The sequence below is a fragment of the Octopus sinensis genome, linkage group LG18 (assembly GCF_006345805.1).
Source record: "Octopus sinensis linkage group LG18, ASM634580v1, whole genome shotgun sequence".
Taxonomy (NCBI): domain Eukaryota; kingdom Metazoa; phylum Mollusca; class Cephalopoda; order Octopoda; family Octopodidae; genus Octopus; species Octopus sinensis.
The window spans coordinates 13,068,090-13,085,250 of record NC_043014.1 but is presented as its reverse complement, the minus strand read 5'-3'; the positions used below and the strand labels follow the sequence as shown (position 1 = coordinate 13,085,250).

General features: G+C 38.0%; 1 protein-coding gene across 1 annotated transcript in view; it reads left to right on the top strand.

The window, feature by feature from the left end:
* Positions 1-6,094: 6,094 nt before the first annotated feature.
* LOC118767032 (cell wall integrity and stress response component 1-like) overlaps positions 6,095-17,161 on the top strand; it is a 33,747-nt gene continuing 22,680 nt past the window's right edge. Inside the window, exons 1-7 of the mRNA XM_036510972.1 lie at positions 6,095-6,160; positions 7,042-7,106; positions 7,400-7,432; positions 7,480-7,536; positions 12,630-12,714; positions 13,616-13,809; positions 15,689-15,779. Coding sequence (XP_036366865.1) covers positions 7,412-7,432; positions 7,480-7,536; positions 12,630-12,714; positions 13,616-13,809; positions 15,689-15,779 — 448 coding nt within the window. The 5' untranslated portion in view covers positions 6,095-6,160; positions 7,042-7,106; positions 7,400-7,411. The remainder of the gene's footprint in view (positions 6,161-7,041; positions 7,107-7,399; positions 7,433-7,479; positions 7,537-12,629; positions 12,715-13,615; positions 13,810-15,688; positions 15,780-17,161) is intronic.

Below are 17,161 nucleotides of genomic sequence, written 5' to 3'. Positions count from 1 at the left end.
CGTGAACTGAAATTGATCTTCTCACTTCATTCCTTTGCGCCGTAGTGCCTTAATTCGCCATCTCCCTTCACCTAAAATCAACTCCACGCATATTCCCACAACTTTCCACCTTTAACTGTCCCCTCCCCAGCACTTGTACACCGTCGAACTCAGTATCCTCACCACACACACCATTATATAAACATCCAGCCATACACACTATTCAACTCAGTACTCACACCACACACCATTACGCACGCACCCACTCTCACACAAACATACATTCACATATACCTTCCCACTCCACACTCACTAGCATCCAGCACTTCATAGTACCCACACCACATATCATTATACACACATCCACACACACTTACCAGTACCCTTACTACACACACCTTTATACGAACACCTCTGCCCACTATTCAACTTAGTAGCCACACAACACACCATGATGCACATTCCCCCACACACTCACGTATACAAGCGTTCACACACACCTTACCACTCCACACACATACACACACTAGCACCCAACATCTCCCAACCACTAACTTCTGTCACCCTATCCCACCTCGCACCTCCATGCATTCCTCCACAACACACAGCATTCACTCCTAAAATACACACACAGTAAACATGCACCGAACACGCCTGAACACAGACAATATACACACGCACACAGCAAGCATAAACTCACACAACTTTCGCATAAACATACACAATACACACTCACACTGTAGAGTCACCCACACACACTATGCACTAACGCACATACACATACACGTGCATACCACTCCATCAAGCACACATTAAATCCTACGCACAAGCGTTTTGCACTCACGCACGCCCGCACACACATACACATACTCGCATACGATAGCATCACACACGGACTATACACAGCCTCACACACATATACACACGTCCATACACACACACCTCATCGACACATACATTCACACGCGCTCGCCCCCATTCACACATACACACTCACACACATCATTCTTACATAATACACACACTTGCGCACCCTATTTCAGCCGGGTCACTGTTATCATCTTACTTTTATACAGCTTCTTTCTTCCAGTCATTTAATCATGTTGAACCGTTAATCCCTACACATTTTTCTGTCTGTTTGTTCTTTTTCGTTCTATCCACGTGTTTCCATTCAACTCTTTCCGTCGAAGAGCGTAGGCTCGAAACATCAAAGACCTTTCCATTCTTCCCGAGCGTCAAATTAATACACATGCATGTTGTTTCCTCGCCTGTCTTCGTCTCTTGTTTTCTGTAAATTTGAAATACACACACACACACACACACACACACACACACACACACACAGAGTAATGTAGGTTCCAATGAAAAGACAACTTTCGCGATACTGACAACCAAAAACAGATTATTTTTCTCAATATATTTTTCGAAAGACACAATTCATCATATAAAATATATAATATATAAATACAAAAAATATCTATAAGATATATAAATATAAGATATACATCCGTATGAGATGGCCTAAAATTGTAAATCTGATCTAAAACATAAAAAAAGGTTGAAGGTTAAATGTACACGGTCAATGCATAGCAAAATCAAAAATATTAAAAAGATGTATGGGTAGCCCAAAAAAGCGAATATTTAAGTCTAGAGATCAGATTCATACATATCCTACGGCCGTTTCTGGAAAGGTATTTCAGAATGCTTGAACTATTTATACCCATCTCGAATATAGACATTTCCTTCATCAGGGATTATTTGAAAAGTTTAAAAATTATTTAAGAGATTTTAAAAGACTTCATACTTGGACCAGGTATCCTATGTTGTGATAAAAATTTGCTCAGATAACTAAAATAAATTCTAAAATGATGGTTAAATGTACTACAAATCTTGCAGAAAAATAATGCATTTACGGCTATCCTAAAACATATTGGGGATGAAAGGTCGGAATTTTAGGTTTCAATTATACTTTAGAGAAAAAAATTTTAAAGTTGAAAAATACCTGTTTATCTTATTTAATAACTAGCAGTATCGTCCGGCGTTGCTCGGGTTTGTAAGGGAAATAACTATAAAGCATTTTTAGAGAGTTATAGCCAAAAAAAACAGCAAAAAACGCATTAAAAATGGAAAAAAATTATGGTAAATTTTTTTTTAAATCGTTGACTCATCGTAGACATTTTTAGAGAGTTACTTCCCTTTATTTAAAAATATGCTTTAAAATGGATAAAAATTATGGTAAATTATTTTTAAAATCGTAGACTCATCGTAGACGCGCGCTAATACCCAGAAGGGCTCGATATGAATCACGACTATAAGATACCCGCTTTTGGTTAAACTGCACCGCAAAATGTGGGAGTAGTTAGGAATCTAAATCGTAGGAGACAGACACTCACACAACTTCACTTTTATATATATAGATATTTTTCTACTCATACGAAGTATACTAATGAATTCTTTGTACATAATCTACACATTCTAGTGTGTGTCTTATATAGAATAGTTTGAGTAATTATTGACCAATCTAGTTTAAATTGTTTATTTTGCGCTTTTAAATTATGTGTCTGGCTAGTGCTGTCAAATTTTTCGTGCTCGAGTTTGTAAATGAATTTTTATGCCCCCTCCCTCATATCTAGTTTTAAGGTCTATTGTGCTTCCTATGTAGATTTTCTTGGGTTCTTTTGAGGTACTTACTTCATACATGTAAACTAGGTTTCTTTTTCAAACAGGACCCTTTTAACGGGCAAGATTCTGGGGCTTCGGCGTTTGGTGCGAATTGTTGGCTTCAGTTTGTTGGCCAGCAAAGCACTGTATCTTGCACTGCTGATGGTACACCTCTTTTCCAGATAGTCTTCCAGTATAGGCCCCTTTGAGTCCCAAAAGAGGGTTAGCATTACCTTTCCCGCAGAAGACTGAGTCTTGAATTTCTTCGTCGCCGTCGAGCCAGGATGTTTCCACTCCATACTCTGCCTTTTGAATTCTACCTTCTTCTTTTTCACTCCGTCGGTTACGACGACGAGGGTTCCGGTTGATCCGAATCAACGGAACAGCCTGCTCGTGAAATTAACGTGTAAGTGGCTGAGCACTCCACAGACACGTGTACCCTTAACGTAGTTCTCGGGGATATTCAGCGTGACACAGAGAGTGACAAGGCCGGCCCTTTGAAACACAGGTACAACAGAAACAGGAAGTAAGAGTGAGAGAAAGTTGTGGTGAAAGAGTACAGCAGGGATCACCACCATCCCTGCCGGAGCCTCGTGGAGCTTTAGGTGTTTTCGCTCAATAAACACTCACAACGCCCGGTCTGGGAATCGAAACCGCGATCCTACGACCGCGTGTCCGCTGCCCTAACCACTGGGCCATTGCGCCTCCACTTTGAATTCTACCTCATAATAATAGACTCCCGTTTCATCTCCTACGACTATTCTGCTTAAAAATTCCGCGCCCTCATTGTTGTAGAGATCGAGTAAACGTTGGCAGACCTCAAGACGTTTGTGCTTGTGCTTTGCAGTAAGCTCTCTTAAAACCCATCTTGCACAGACTTTATGGAAGCCGAGCTCATCATGGATGATTTGATAGGCAGAACCATGACTAATCTGCAGAGAACAGGCTACCCCATCGATGATAACTCGCCGGTTCACCATTACCATCTCTCGAGCTTGCTGAATCTTCTTGTCAATGGCGGAAATTGACTGGCGTCTTGCTCCCTCTTTGTGCGTCACGCTTGTCCGGCCACTTTTAAACTTCTCGATCCACTCATGCACATTTTTACGCGGTTGTGCATACTGTCCTCTTATGGTGCTAAAGCCTCCGATGAATTTCAGCACCTGATACATCTTCCGACCAGAGAAATCGTATCACTGCTCTTTGTTCTTCTTTGGTGCACATTGTTAGTGGAGCGGCCTTGCTTAGACTGTTAAGGCAGAAAAAAAATGGCGTGATCAAGCTCAAACTTCGACCATGTGACCACAATGGTACCAACTATAAGCGTGGAGGCGCAATGGCCCAGTGGTTAGGGCAGCGGACTCGCGGTCGTGGGATCGCGGTTTCGATTCCCAGACCGGGCGTTGTGAGTTTTATTGAGCGAAAACACCTAAAGCTCCACGAGGCTCCGGCAGGGGATGGTGGTGATCCCTGCTGTACTCTTTCACCACAACTTTCTCTCACTCTTTCTCTCACTGTTTCTGTTGTACCTGTATTTCAAAGGGCCGGCCTTGTCACTCTCTGTGTCACGCTGAATATCCCCGAGAACTACGTTAAGGGTACACGTGTCTGTGGAGTGCTCAGCCACTTACACGTTAATTTCACGAGCAGGCTGTTCCGTTGATCGGATCAACCGGAACCCTCGTCGTCGTAACCGACGGAGTGCTTCCATCCACCAACTATAAGCAATGGTAAAATGGATTTGTTTCTATTAAGTTTGAGTCATACACAGCCAGTCACAACGATATTCAGTGGTTCGATATCACAAAAGCGTTGACTGAAGCAAGCATTACATACTCTTTTAGAGCAAAAGGCTTTGAATCTAAATATATTAGCAGAAAAAATTATAATCAGTTGACGTATAAGACAATATTTATTGAAACAACAGCCAATACAACATATTAACGACCTTGTCACTTCTCTTAGACCAGTGGTTCCTAACGATATTTTTCGCGTGGATCCCTTTCATTCCGGCTTTACTCGTGTGGATCCCTATAAACATTCAATGTTTAAAAAAATCCTGTTATATTTTTGAAATTAAATATTATCAGGAATTGTATAAAAATATGTTAGAATATTTTATCTATTGAAGAAGTATAACCAATTTATTGTTCTCAAATTTTAATGACAACATTTTATATGGACCGCTAAGGGTCATATGGACACAGGTTAAGAACTGTCTGGAATAGATATCAAAATAATGTAAATTTCCTATAAGTGATCACAAGAGGCTTTTTTCATTATCAAGAACTCACCACGAAAAACGATCGAAAGGTAGTTTGTCATAAATTTACCTTGTATTATAATACTGGGGAAAGTTCTTATGTTGCAGGATGCTATTTCTACAGCCCTTTTGTAAATGTCTACTATTAGTACTGTGTCTCCTATGTCTACAGTGTCTATTATGTCATATGTCCACCACTGATCTTATGTCCGATAACACCAATGGTAAACGTAACCTAGTCTGACACCACTATCTCAACCTAGGATACTCTTAGAGAAGTTTACAATATTGCCAGTATTTGGGCTCGGATTTTTTCTTTCTTCTACCCGTATCAGAGACTCTGAAATGGTTCAGGTGGTGCTAAGGGGCATAAATGCTTCACTTGCTCCTCAGATTGATTCATAAAAAAAGAACTTCCAAAAGATTTTATCTCGCCGAAACTGAATAAAAAGTAATTACAAAAGTTCAGTGTGTGTGCGTGTGTGTATGAGAAGTATGAACGTGTGAGTGAGGACGTTCTGTAGTGAAAAGCTGCAAGTAATCGAGATCTGATACACAAGATCAATTCTTCTTTGCATCATTTCTCTCTAATTACTCCTCTTACACGAAATTACCGTCATTCGCCTGGGCTTTCATCACGCTAAGTACCTCATGGTTCATCACATTGTGTTGAGGCTATTGATGATAATGCAACGGTGTATAAAGGATTATAAAGGAGAGGGTAGTTAGCCTTTTTCATTTTCATATATAAAAATGTGCAAGTGAACCAAATTATGTATATATGTACATGTATATATGCGTATATGTGTATATGTAGGTGTTATATACTTGTCTGGACTTTTTAGAATATGGATTTTAAATAGGAGAATCAATAATATCAATTATATATGTATTGTTCGAAATAAGTTATTATATTTTGGTCGTTCTTTGTTTAATTGTAAGTGTATGTAAATGAGTGCCTGCATTGACATGTGTATATGTGTCAATATAGAATAAGTAGTGTATGTATTAACAATTCTACGAATATATCAATGTATACGTGTGAATTAATATATGTTTATCCATATGCACATGTGTAGTTATACATGTATATAGGTGTGCATCTGCCTATTCATATTATAACTGCTAATAGAGGTAGTGATAAGTAGAATAATTTTTACATTATATACAGGAGCCTTATTCAGTGGTTTTGAAGTGTGATTAAGTCTCGATCACAGTCTGTAGAAGCTAATCGCAATCCACCTGTCAGATATTGAGGTAAGTTGTTTTGTATGGATAAACATAACTTAGTGAAAAATGTTTATGGTAATTATTTGTGAGCGCATTAATATGCATTATGTCCATTATTTAATTTTATTATAAGGCGGCAAGTTGGCAGAATCGTTAGCATGCTGGGTGAAATGCTTAGCAGTATTTTGTCCGCCTTTACGTTCTGAGTTCTAATTCTGCCGAGGTCGACTTTGCCTTTCATCCTTTCCGGATCGATAAATTAAGTACCAGTGAAACACTAGGGTCGATGAAATCGACTAGGCCCCTTCCTCCAAATTTTCTGGGCCTTGTGCCTAGATAAGAAATAATTATTTAATTTTATTATAAGGCGAGTTTGCAGAAACGTTATCACGCCGGGCGAAATACTTATCGGTATTTCGTTCTGAGTTCAAATTCCGTCGAGGTCGACTTTGTCTTTCATCCTTTCAGGGTCGATAAATTAAATACCAGTTACGCACTGGGGTCGATATAATCGACTTAATCCGTTTGTCTGTCCTTGTTTGTCCCTTCTGTGTTTAGCCCCTTGTGGGTAGTAAAGAAATAGGTATTCCGTCTGAGTTCAAATTCCATTGAGGTCAACTTTGCCTTTGATCCTTTCGGGGGTCGATAAATTAAGTGCCAGTTGTCTGCTGGGGTCGAGCTGATCGACTGGAACCCCGCCCCACAAAATTTCGGGCCTTGGGCCTAGAGTAGAAAACATTATTTAGTTTTATTTCAAGGTTTCCTATCAAGAGAGAAAAAAAAAATCGGCTTCTAACCTAGATCCAAGGCTCCTTCACTAAAACTTCAACATCAACTGGGTATTTTTGAACTATGTATGTGTGTATTTATGCATGCCTGTATGTTTTCTTTCTCTCTTTTTAATTTGGAGTTAATTGAGACCAGTCATCTAACTGATAGGAAGGTTAAGAAAGAACGCATATTAAATTTGTTCGATTCACTTCAACATTTAAGTTTAATTTGTCAAAATATTTTCGTCGCTATAAGACCGCGATCTGTTCACTGCGATGCAGCACGGATCACGGATTTTTGTCAGTGAACAGGTCGCGGTCTTATAGCGACGAAAATATTTTGACAAATTAAACTTAAATGTTGAAGTGAATCGAACGGCTTTTGTGTGTTTCTTAAATGGCTTATAAACACCTTCCACGCTGCAATTGTTTTCGTTTCAGCACACGATCTCAGATCAAATCACTTGCTATGCAAGTACATCTCCGTAGATTTGTTCCCATCCTTTAAATGTTAAGAAGATCATACAGATTTTATTATACCAGATAGCGTGATCATTCGTAGCGTGTGAATTAAGGAGTTGCTTTCTCTCTCCAACAGCCAAAGTTCAACCATACTCTGCTCTACGTGGATTGGTACGCATCCTCTTACTCAAATAATAATAGGTATAAAAATGAAAATGTAACTTGGGCACTGGATTTGCAAATATATATGTATGTATGCATGTATGTGCGCATGTGTATTTATGTATGTACGTATACTCTCTTTTACTCTTTTACTTGTTTCAGTCATTTGACTGCGGCCATGCTGGAGCACCGCCTTTAGTCGAGCAAATCGACCTCGGGACTTATTCTTTGTAAGCCCAGTACTTATTCTATCGGTCTCCTTTTGCCGAACCGCTAAGTGACGGGGACGTAAACACACCAGCATCGGTTGTCAAGCAATGCTAGGGGAACAAAACACACACACACCACATACATATATATATATATATATATATATATATATATATATATATATATATATATATATATACATATATACGGCAGGCTTCTTTCAGTTTCCGTCTACCAAATCTACTCACAAGGCATTGGTCGGCCCAGGGCTATAGCAGAAGACACTTGCCCAAGATGCCACGCAGTGGGACTGAACCTGCAACCATGTGGTTGGTTATCAAGCTACTTACCACACAGCCACGTCCTCTTTCTCTTTTTAATTCATAAGTAAATTTTAACTGGCCACCTAGTTGGTGGCAAGGTTATGAAGGAAAGTATGTTGTTTAACCATCATCCTTTAAATCCTAAGATTTTGCAGATTTTTATAGTCTCAGATATCGTGATAAGTCCTTGTTTATGAATTAAGGATTTTCTTTCTCTCTCCAAGACCCCGAGTTCAGTCGTACTTTGCTCTAGACGAGTTGGCATGTATCCTGTTGCTTCAATAGTAATGTGTATGGAGCTGAAAGCGTACCTTGGGTACTGGATTTGCAAGCTTCTTATAAATGGTCCATAGATGTCCTCTTTCTTTTGTATTTTTCTAACCACACTCGTTTTCAGAGGGCAGCTCATTTTATTTTCACAACAGAACATATCTTTTTTCGTAGTCCCACACGGCGATACCTGACCGGTTGTGTTTTGACTTGGTGGTTGTTTTAATTTTTAAGTTCCACCAGTATTCTTTTGACTCATCAGTCTCAATATGGTCAGCTTCGTTGGTAGGTATTCCCTATTTTGTAATCCTGTTTCACACCGTTCTGGCCAGCGCATTGCACCTCATGGGAAGATAATATTTGTTTCTCTATTAGCCACAAGGGGCTAAACATAGAGGGGACAAACAAGGACAGACAAACGGATTAAGTCGATTATATCGACCCCAGTAGGTAATTGGTACTTAATTTATCGACCTCGAAAGGATGAAAGGCAAAGTCGACCTCGGCGGAATTTGAACTCAGAACGTAACGGCAGACGAAATACGGCTACACATTTCGCCCGGCGTGCTAACGGTTCTGCCAGCTCGCCGCCTTGAAGATAATATTTAGAAGAGATTCTCTCACAGTCGGTGATAATGGATGGATGGACGGACGGGCGGGCAGGCGGGCGGACGGACGGACGGATGGATGAACGTGCGTATTGTGGAAAAAATTATGTCCAATTTTTCGGCATATTTGGCATTAGAAATTTTTTCGTTTGCCCTTATTTATGAATTGTTTATAAATTTAACCTTTAAAGGTATTTTTTAATATGCTGACCATTGATAAAAAATTTTTTCGAAAAAATTTTATCCTACATTAGATATATATATATATATATATATATATATATATATATATATATATATTTTTTTTTTTTTTTGATTTGAAAACCCCACTAGAATGGGAGAAAGCGCTAATGATCTAAGTGATATGATATATATGTAAAAAATGTAATATATAAATAAATATCTGTAAATATAAACCATCCGATCTTCTGATTACCTCATTTCTTCTAATATATATATATATATATATAATTCCAAGAGAGTTAGAGGTTGCGAATCCAGCCAACTAAGGGATAATATCAATCCAATATACTGCTGGTAGAATACCCAATTATTAATACACAGGTGTTTTTTATTGCATGGCAATTACACTACTGAATGTAATAAATGGGTGAGGGTAAAAAGTTGTTTTGCCCTTAATTTATTCGGTAATAAGAAAATGGAGGGGATCAAGAGGTGGTATTCATCATATCATGTCTATTTATTTATTAAAAAAAGACAATTATAACAATATACATACATGTATAACATTATGCTTTGCATATATAATATATAAAATATAAAAATATCAGTAATTATTAAAATGCATAACGTAGAACATAGAAAGACTGTATAATATATATAACATAGAACAGAAAGAATATATAAAATATATAACGTAGAACCTAGAAAGATAGTTTCTTACAGCTGTTTCAACCAAGGGGTCATAGTACCCCTCGTTACTTCCATCCTTTCAGTGAACTGAAGTATTTGGAAAATAAGATTAAAGTCCATAAGGTTAAGTTATAAATATATATACATACATATATACACACTTTTACATATACATACATATACATAAATACATATCTATACATTTATATATATAAAACTGTAGTTGTGTGAGTGTCTGTCCCCTTCGATTTAGATTCCTAACTACTCCCACATTTTGCGGTGCAGTTTAACCAAATTCGGGTATCTTATAGTCGTGATTCATATCAAGCCCGTCTTGCTATTAGCGCACGTCGACGATGAGTCTACGATTTTAAAAATAATTTAACATCATTTTTTATTCCATTTTAATGCATATTTTTTCGTGTGTCGATAGCGGCGGAGTTGGCGTCCATGGTCACAGCTGCACCTGTGTTGCTTCTCCCCTCCCTCGTGAAGCTGTGGGGAAGTGAGTGTAAGGAAATCAATGTCGTAAAGCGTTGACAAGGAGACCAGCGTTCTTTTAGAACAATGACTTCATGGCTTGAAGACACCAAAACAGAAATGGCTAAGAAAGCCCGAATTGGCATCTATAAGGGAAGTAACTCTCTAAAAATGCTTATATAGTTATTTCCCTTACAAACCCGAGCAATGCCGGGCGATACTGCTAGTATATATATATATATATATATATATATACATACATATATATATATATTTATATACATATATATATATATATATATATATCTAAAGTTAATCCAAACAAGAAAGCACAAAAAAACACAACAACGCGAGGACGTGGAACAAATATAGTATTATTGGATGCTCAGGAAAGAAGGAGGGTTTAACGTTTTGAGCAGAGCTCCAGAGAAGGGAAGTCAGAGGGAAAACAATCGCCAACGGTACACACTCGGTCACATTTTGAAAGACCTTAATGAAACCCCACTGCGATGAACTTGAGACCCTGCACCGATATATATGTGTGTGTGTGTGTGTGTGTGTATGCATACAAAGGAATCAGTTATTATTATTATTAGGTGTATTATATTATTCTGATTAGATAAAGTATAAACAGAGGAAAGAGAAAATTATCAAAAGAGAAATAATAGTGGAATCAATCTATCTTAAGATTATTGTAGTTATGTAGGAATGAAAAGGTACATAAATGAGGAATACATAGATACATACATTCATACATACATACATATATATATATATACATATATATATATATATATATATATATATATATATATATATATATATACCCCACACACACACACATATATATACTCTTTTACTCTTATTTGTTTCAGTCATTTGACTGTGGCCATGCTGGAGCACCACCTTTATGCTGGAGCACCATTTACGTACAAACATATCCATAGGTACATACATATTTCATGTGTTGAGAAGGGATTACTACTGTAGTAGTTTGTATTTTTCTTTTAATATAATTATAATAATTATACACAACCCTACACACCCACGCGCACGCGGACACACCCATGCGCGCGCGGACACACCCATGCGCGCGCGGACACACCCATGCACGCGCGGACACACCCATGCGTGCGCGGACACACACACACACATATATATATACATATAAACATGCGGTTTGTTTTCTATAGAGGGCTTGAGATAAAGGTCCACAATGAGTGGGTTAGAGTTTATATAGGGTTAACCCACTTATTGTGGACCTTTATTTCAAGCCCTCAAAAGAAAACATATCGCATGTTTATATGTATATATATATATATATATATATATATATATATATATATACGTTTGTATATTTGTTGTGCAAGATTTTTTATGTAAAGTTGTGTGGCTAAACTGGCAAAATGACCATTCCGAAATATATCAATATATGTATGTATGTATGTATGTATGTATGAATGTATGTATGTATGTATGTACAGATTATTTACGGTTCAGTTTAGTCCATTATCACTGACGACTTGGGTATGAGACTCGTGTCTGCGAAGTTGGTGCCAAAACTGCTTTCAACTGACCAAAGGGACACTCGCGTTTCAGTTGCACAAGATCTCCTTGATTGTGTCGAGAACGATGAAAACTTTTTGAAAACTTTGCGTAGGCCACTGAACAGGTATCGCCAAGCTTTTGGCAAAATTTGATGCAGATTCTCTACTTAAATTTCTCCGTCATGGTCAATGTGAGGATCACACGCTACACACCTTCCTTCCAAGCACTGCTGTAAACAGCAGAAGTGAATTAGAACGTTAAAACTTAGTGCGCATGCACAGTAGAGTTGAAGGTCAATCTATGTGAAGCGGCTTCAATCTGCATGTTTTAGCTTCGTTACTATGGCAACAGTCCGGATACTTATTGATCAGAACACGTATATATATATTTTTTCTTTGGCTCTGAGACTCATAAGGCTGTTTCACACCGTATATGTGACCGAAACCACAACACTTTCCCTGGATGGAACGCCGATCTGTTGGAGAGTGCAAGGCCAGCAATTTTAAGGCGAGAGGACAAGTCGATGTAATCGACTCTAGAACTTGACGGTACTTTATTTTATTGATTTTTGAAGGGATGACAGGCAGAGTTGACCTCGGCAGGATTTGAACTCAGAATGCAAAGAAGCCGGAAGAAATGCCACTAAGCATTTTGTCCGATATGCTAATGATTCTTTCAGCTCGCCACCTTATAAGTATATATCACTTTAAAAAATTACTGATTTGACATCTATTAATTAGAACAATGCACTTCAGATCTAATCGAAATAATTCTTTTATTCATATTATAGGTAACAAAGATGTCTAGGGTATCAGAACGGAGACTCCTCAAGAAAATAATAGTAATGCTACTGATTACTTGGTACCAAGGCAAGGGTGCGTTCAGATATAATTTTCTTGTTTTTTTATTTTACACTTTGTAAAGATTTGCGTTTTTGTATGCTTTACGATTTGGTCATTTTCTTTATTATAGTTAGAGACAAGATTAGCACTTCCACTTTTCTTACAATATCCTTTTCTAACAATATATCTTTTAGCATATAATGTTGGATTGTTTAGACAGGTCTACAGAATTTGAGGATGGAAATATTTCTGTTGAATAGTGTTTCTGAAGAACTTTTTCGTGTTGAATCCAGATATGCCATTCGTTTTCACCAATCACATTAGGATCTTTGTCTACACACGACCTTCATTTTTCGAAAAATATGCAATTTTCCTTGATTTTATGTGCTGGTCTGTCTCTGGAGCAGTGGGCTAAGTGGCAAAAACAACAACAACAACAAATTACATGAACGTATATAAACAGAAGATACAAATATTACTGGCATCCCCCCACATATACACACTAAATAAACATAGACGCACATAGAGATATAAGCATGCGCAAATGAAGACATACAATAGAAATACAAAATGGCTGACGGTTAGTAAGAGAGACACAAATAAGAAAGAAGAAAACAAAGGACCACTGATGCGGTCACAGGAGTGTGACGAAAGAACTCTGGCCGAAATAAGATTAAGATTAATGTAAAAAATAAATAACACTGAAGCAAAATAACACCAAATATATAGTGTGTGTGTTTTTATTGGCTAAACTGGCAAAATGACCATTCCGAAACATAACAATATCTGTTTCAACACACAACTTCGCATAAAAAATCTTGCACAACAAATATATAAACGTATATTAAGATAATTCATTCAACTACTTATATATATATATAAACATTTATTTCTAGTCTTGGTTATGAATAATTTAATTTGAGTTTCTTTATAGGCAATACTTTGATAGTTCATCGGGAAGCTGTGTACAAGAATAGCAGTCTTCTCCTAAAATTTGAGGGAACGCAGGCAACTAGCACCAACATCCTGTTCCAATCAGGAAACACGAAAATGAATGTCGACTTATCTTACATTGGACAGTTAACTGCATTAACTGTGACAAACGAAACCAAGCTTGATAACATCAAAGTAAAGTTACCTATCTATCTATCTATCTATCTATCTATTTCTATCTATCTATCTATCTATCTATCTATCTATCTATCTATCTATCTATCTATCTTTCTATCTATCTATCTATCTGTCTGTCTGTCTATCTATCTATCTATCTGTCTGCCTGCCTGCCTGTCTGCCTGCCTGCCTACCTGTCTGTTTGTCTGTCTGACCACCCGCCCATCTGATTGTCTGTCCATCTGTCTATCTATCTATCTATCTATCTATCTATCTATCTACCTGTCTGTCTGTTTGTCTGTCTGTCTGTTTGTCTGTCTGTTTGTCTGTCTGTCTGCCTGCCTTTCCGTCTGTCTGTTTCCCCGCCAGTTTGACTGTTTACCTACCTACTTACCTACCTACCTGTCTTATTGCCTGACTGTCTGTTTGCTTCCTAAACATATGGTCCCGGGTTCAATCCCACTGCATGGTTCCATGAGCAAGTGTTTTCTACAATAGCCTGGGGCCAACCAAACCCTTACGGGTGGGTTTGGCTAACAGAGACTAATGAAGCTCGTCCTATATACACGTATGAGTGTGTGTATGTGCGTGTGTGTGTCTGTATGTGTGTGTATGCGTTGTGTGTGTGTGTGTGTATGTGTGTGTGTGTGTGTGTGTTTATCCCCCACCACTGCTTGCCAACTAGTGTTGGTGTGTTTATCTTCCCGTAACTTGCTGGTTCGGCAAAAGAGACTATCAGAATAAGTACCTGGCTTTTAAAAAACAATAAGTCCTGGGGTCGATTCATTTGACTTTAAATTCTTCAAGGCGGTGCCCCAGCATGGCCGCAGTCTAATGACTGAAACATATCTTTATATATAAAACTGAAGTTGTGTGTGTGAGAGTCAGTCTCCTCCGATTTAGATTCCTAATTACTCCCACATTTTGCGTTGCAGTTTAACCAAAAGCGGGTATCTTATAGTCGTGATTCATATCGAGCCCTTCTGGGTATTAGCACGCGTCTACGATGAGTCTACGATGATAAAAAAATTTACCATCATTTTTTCGCCTTTTTAATGCATTTTTTTGCTTGGTTTATATAAGAGAAATAACTCTAAAAATGATTACATAGTTATTTCCCTTCTATGAAAATCTCTATCTTTTACGATTTTTTGACTACTGTGTCGCCATTTTTCGGTGTATTTCAACCAGAATAATGTACACTTAAAGAGAATAACAAGCTACATAATGCAAAATTTTTACTTTTCAAAAATTCCAATTCTAAAGAGTCGAAACAAACCCGAGCAACGCCGGGTGATACTGCTAGTAAAAGATAAAAAAGTACACACACACACAAATCACACACACAAAACACGCACACACATACACATATCCACCTATGTATCACACTTGCTCCAGCATGACCACAACCACATGGCTGAAACGAGTAAAAGATTAAGAGAATACACTGTTGAAATTTGAGTGGTTATAGTTTTCGTTCGAGGTAAAATCTCTTATAGACATGCTGGCAAACTATTCTACCCAAATTCACGAAATTCACCTCTGGATAGAAAATGGAATTCAAGGTATTACGATATTGAAATTTATTGAAATCCCAAAATAAATTAGATACTCTTTTACTCATTTACTTGTTTCAGTCATTTGACTGTGGTCATGCTGGAGCACCGCCTTTAGTCGAGGAAATCGATCCCAGGACTTATTCTTTGTAAGCCTAGTACTTATTCTATCGGTCTCTTATGCCGAATCGCTATATATATATATATATATATATATGAGCATAAATACATTATATACACTCATACTTTATCCATTTATATCTTTTCTATCTGACTGGTTAAATACACAAATGCTGCGCAAATTCTTATGAAATTATACACCTTTGTGCCTATGTTTTTAGCTGACAGTTACCCGTGAAACACGAGATTATGAACTTGAATTTTTTGCTCCTATAACGCCTCGATCTATCCGGTTTATGATCAGCAACTGTGGTAAGTTGTTAAGACAGCCAAGATTGTTTTTGTTGCATGCTAACAGCGAGTCATGTGTTCATACACATAAACACACTGAGAAAAAACATACACTCGAGCACTCCCAACTCACTTGTCTCTCACTTTATTGTCACTTATGTAATGCCATCAGTCAGGACGACTGCACTTGCCACTTCTAACAGTTTTTTTCTTCCTTGAGCCTCTCCCACTTGCTGGAATTCGTTTCTTGCCTATGCTTTTACTGCAATCGTCAACTTGTAACTGTGAAAGGGGTGCATTAACCACATCGATCTCACCAATCCTAGTGAGTCTGCGGAGGCCATAGGCACTGCCCTCCCTCTAAGTTAAATCAATGAATAAAGCTGCTCCAACACTGATAAATAAACAAACCAAAAACACACACCCATAGATAAAGCAAGCAAGCATACATACATACATACATACATACATACATACATACATACATACATACATACATACATACATACATACATAATGGCCGTCCACTCGTGACCGAGGAAGACCATTGCCGACCTTCAGGAACATTGTGCGTCCTAGGACTAACTTATATTTTGCATTTGCAGCTTCGTTGGTGGATAATGAGACCTGCTCTTGACAAGCATACACGACTTCAAACATTGCAGACCAAGCTTAAGTTCTTCATGCTGGATACGTGCTCTCTCAAAAGTGTCGATCCCCTCCTTAACCTGCTTCCTCCGTCTGTGGCGATGACAGGCATTGTTCTCCCAGTCAGTGTCCTGCATATCACAGGCCTTTAATGAGGACTTGACACAGTCCTTAAATCGCAGCCTTGGTTTCTGCCGGAGTCTCCTTCCATTCACAAGTTCTCCATAGAGCATCTGCTTAGGAATCCTTCTATCCTCCATTCTAATAAGGTGTCCAGTCCAACGCAACCGGTGCTTGTGCACCATCGCCTCAATGCTCAAGATATCAGCTGTCCTCAGGATCTGTGTGTTTGGAATACATACATACATACATACATACATACATACATACATGCATACATACATACATGCCGAATGTACTACAGTTTCCGTGAAAGTTACAGTAACTGTCTGATGTTTTCTGATGTTGTTTTGAGCTTGATCATAGCCAGAATATTATCAGAAGTATTAGCTCTTGCGGTTTTTAACCTTTAAATTCAGATGCACATTTCTCGGCTCAAACAAAACTTTGTTAATCAAAATAAACACCATCAGAATCAATACACTTTTGCCAACACAAAAAAAAGTTTATTTATGCCAGTAGCGTAAAAATTCTACATTCTGGTGGCGATGAAGTCGTTGAAGACGTGTTTGGCATCGTCTTGGTTTTTAAAGCATTTCTCACGCAGGAAGTTGTCGAGATGCTTGAAAAAGTGG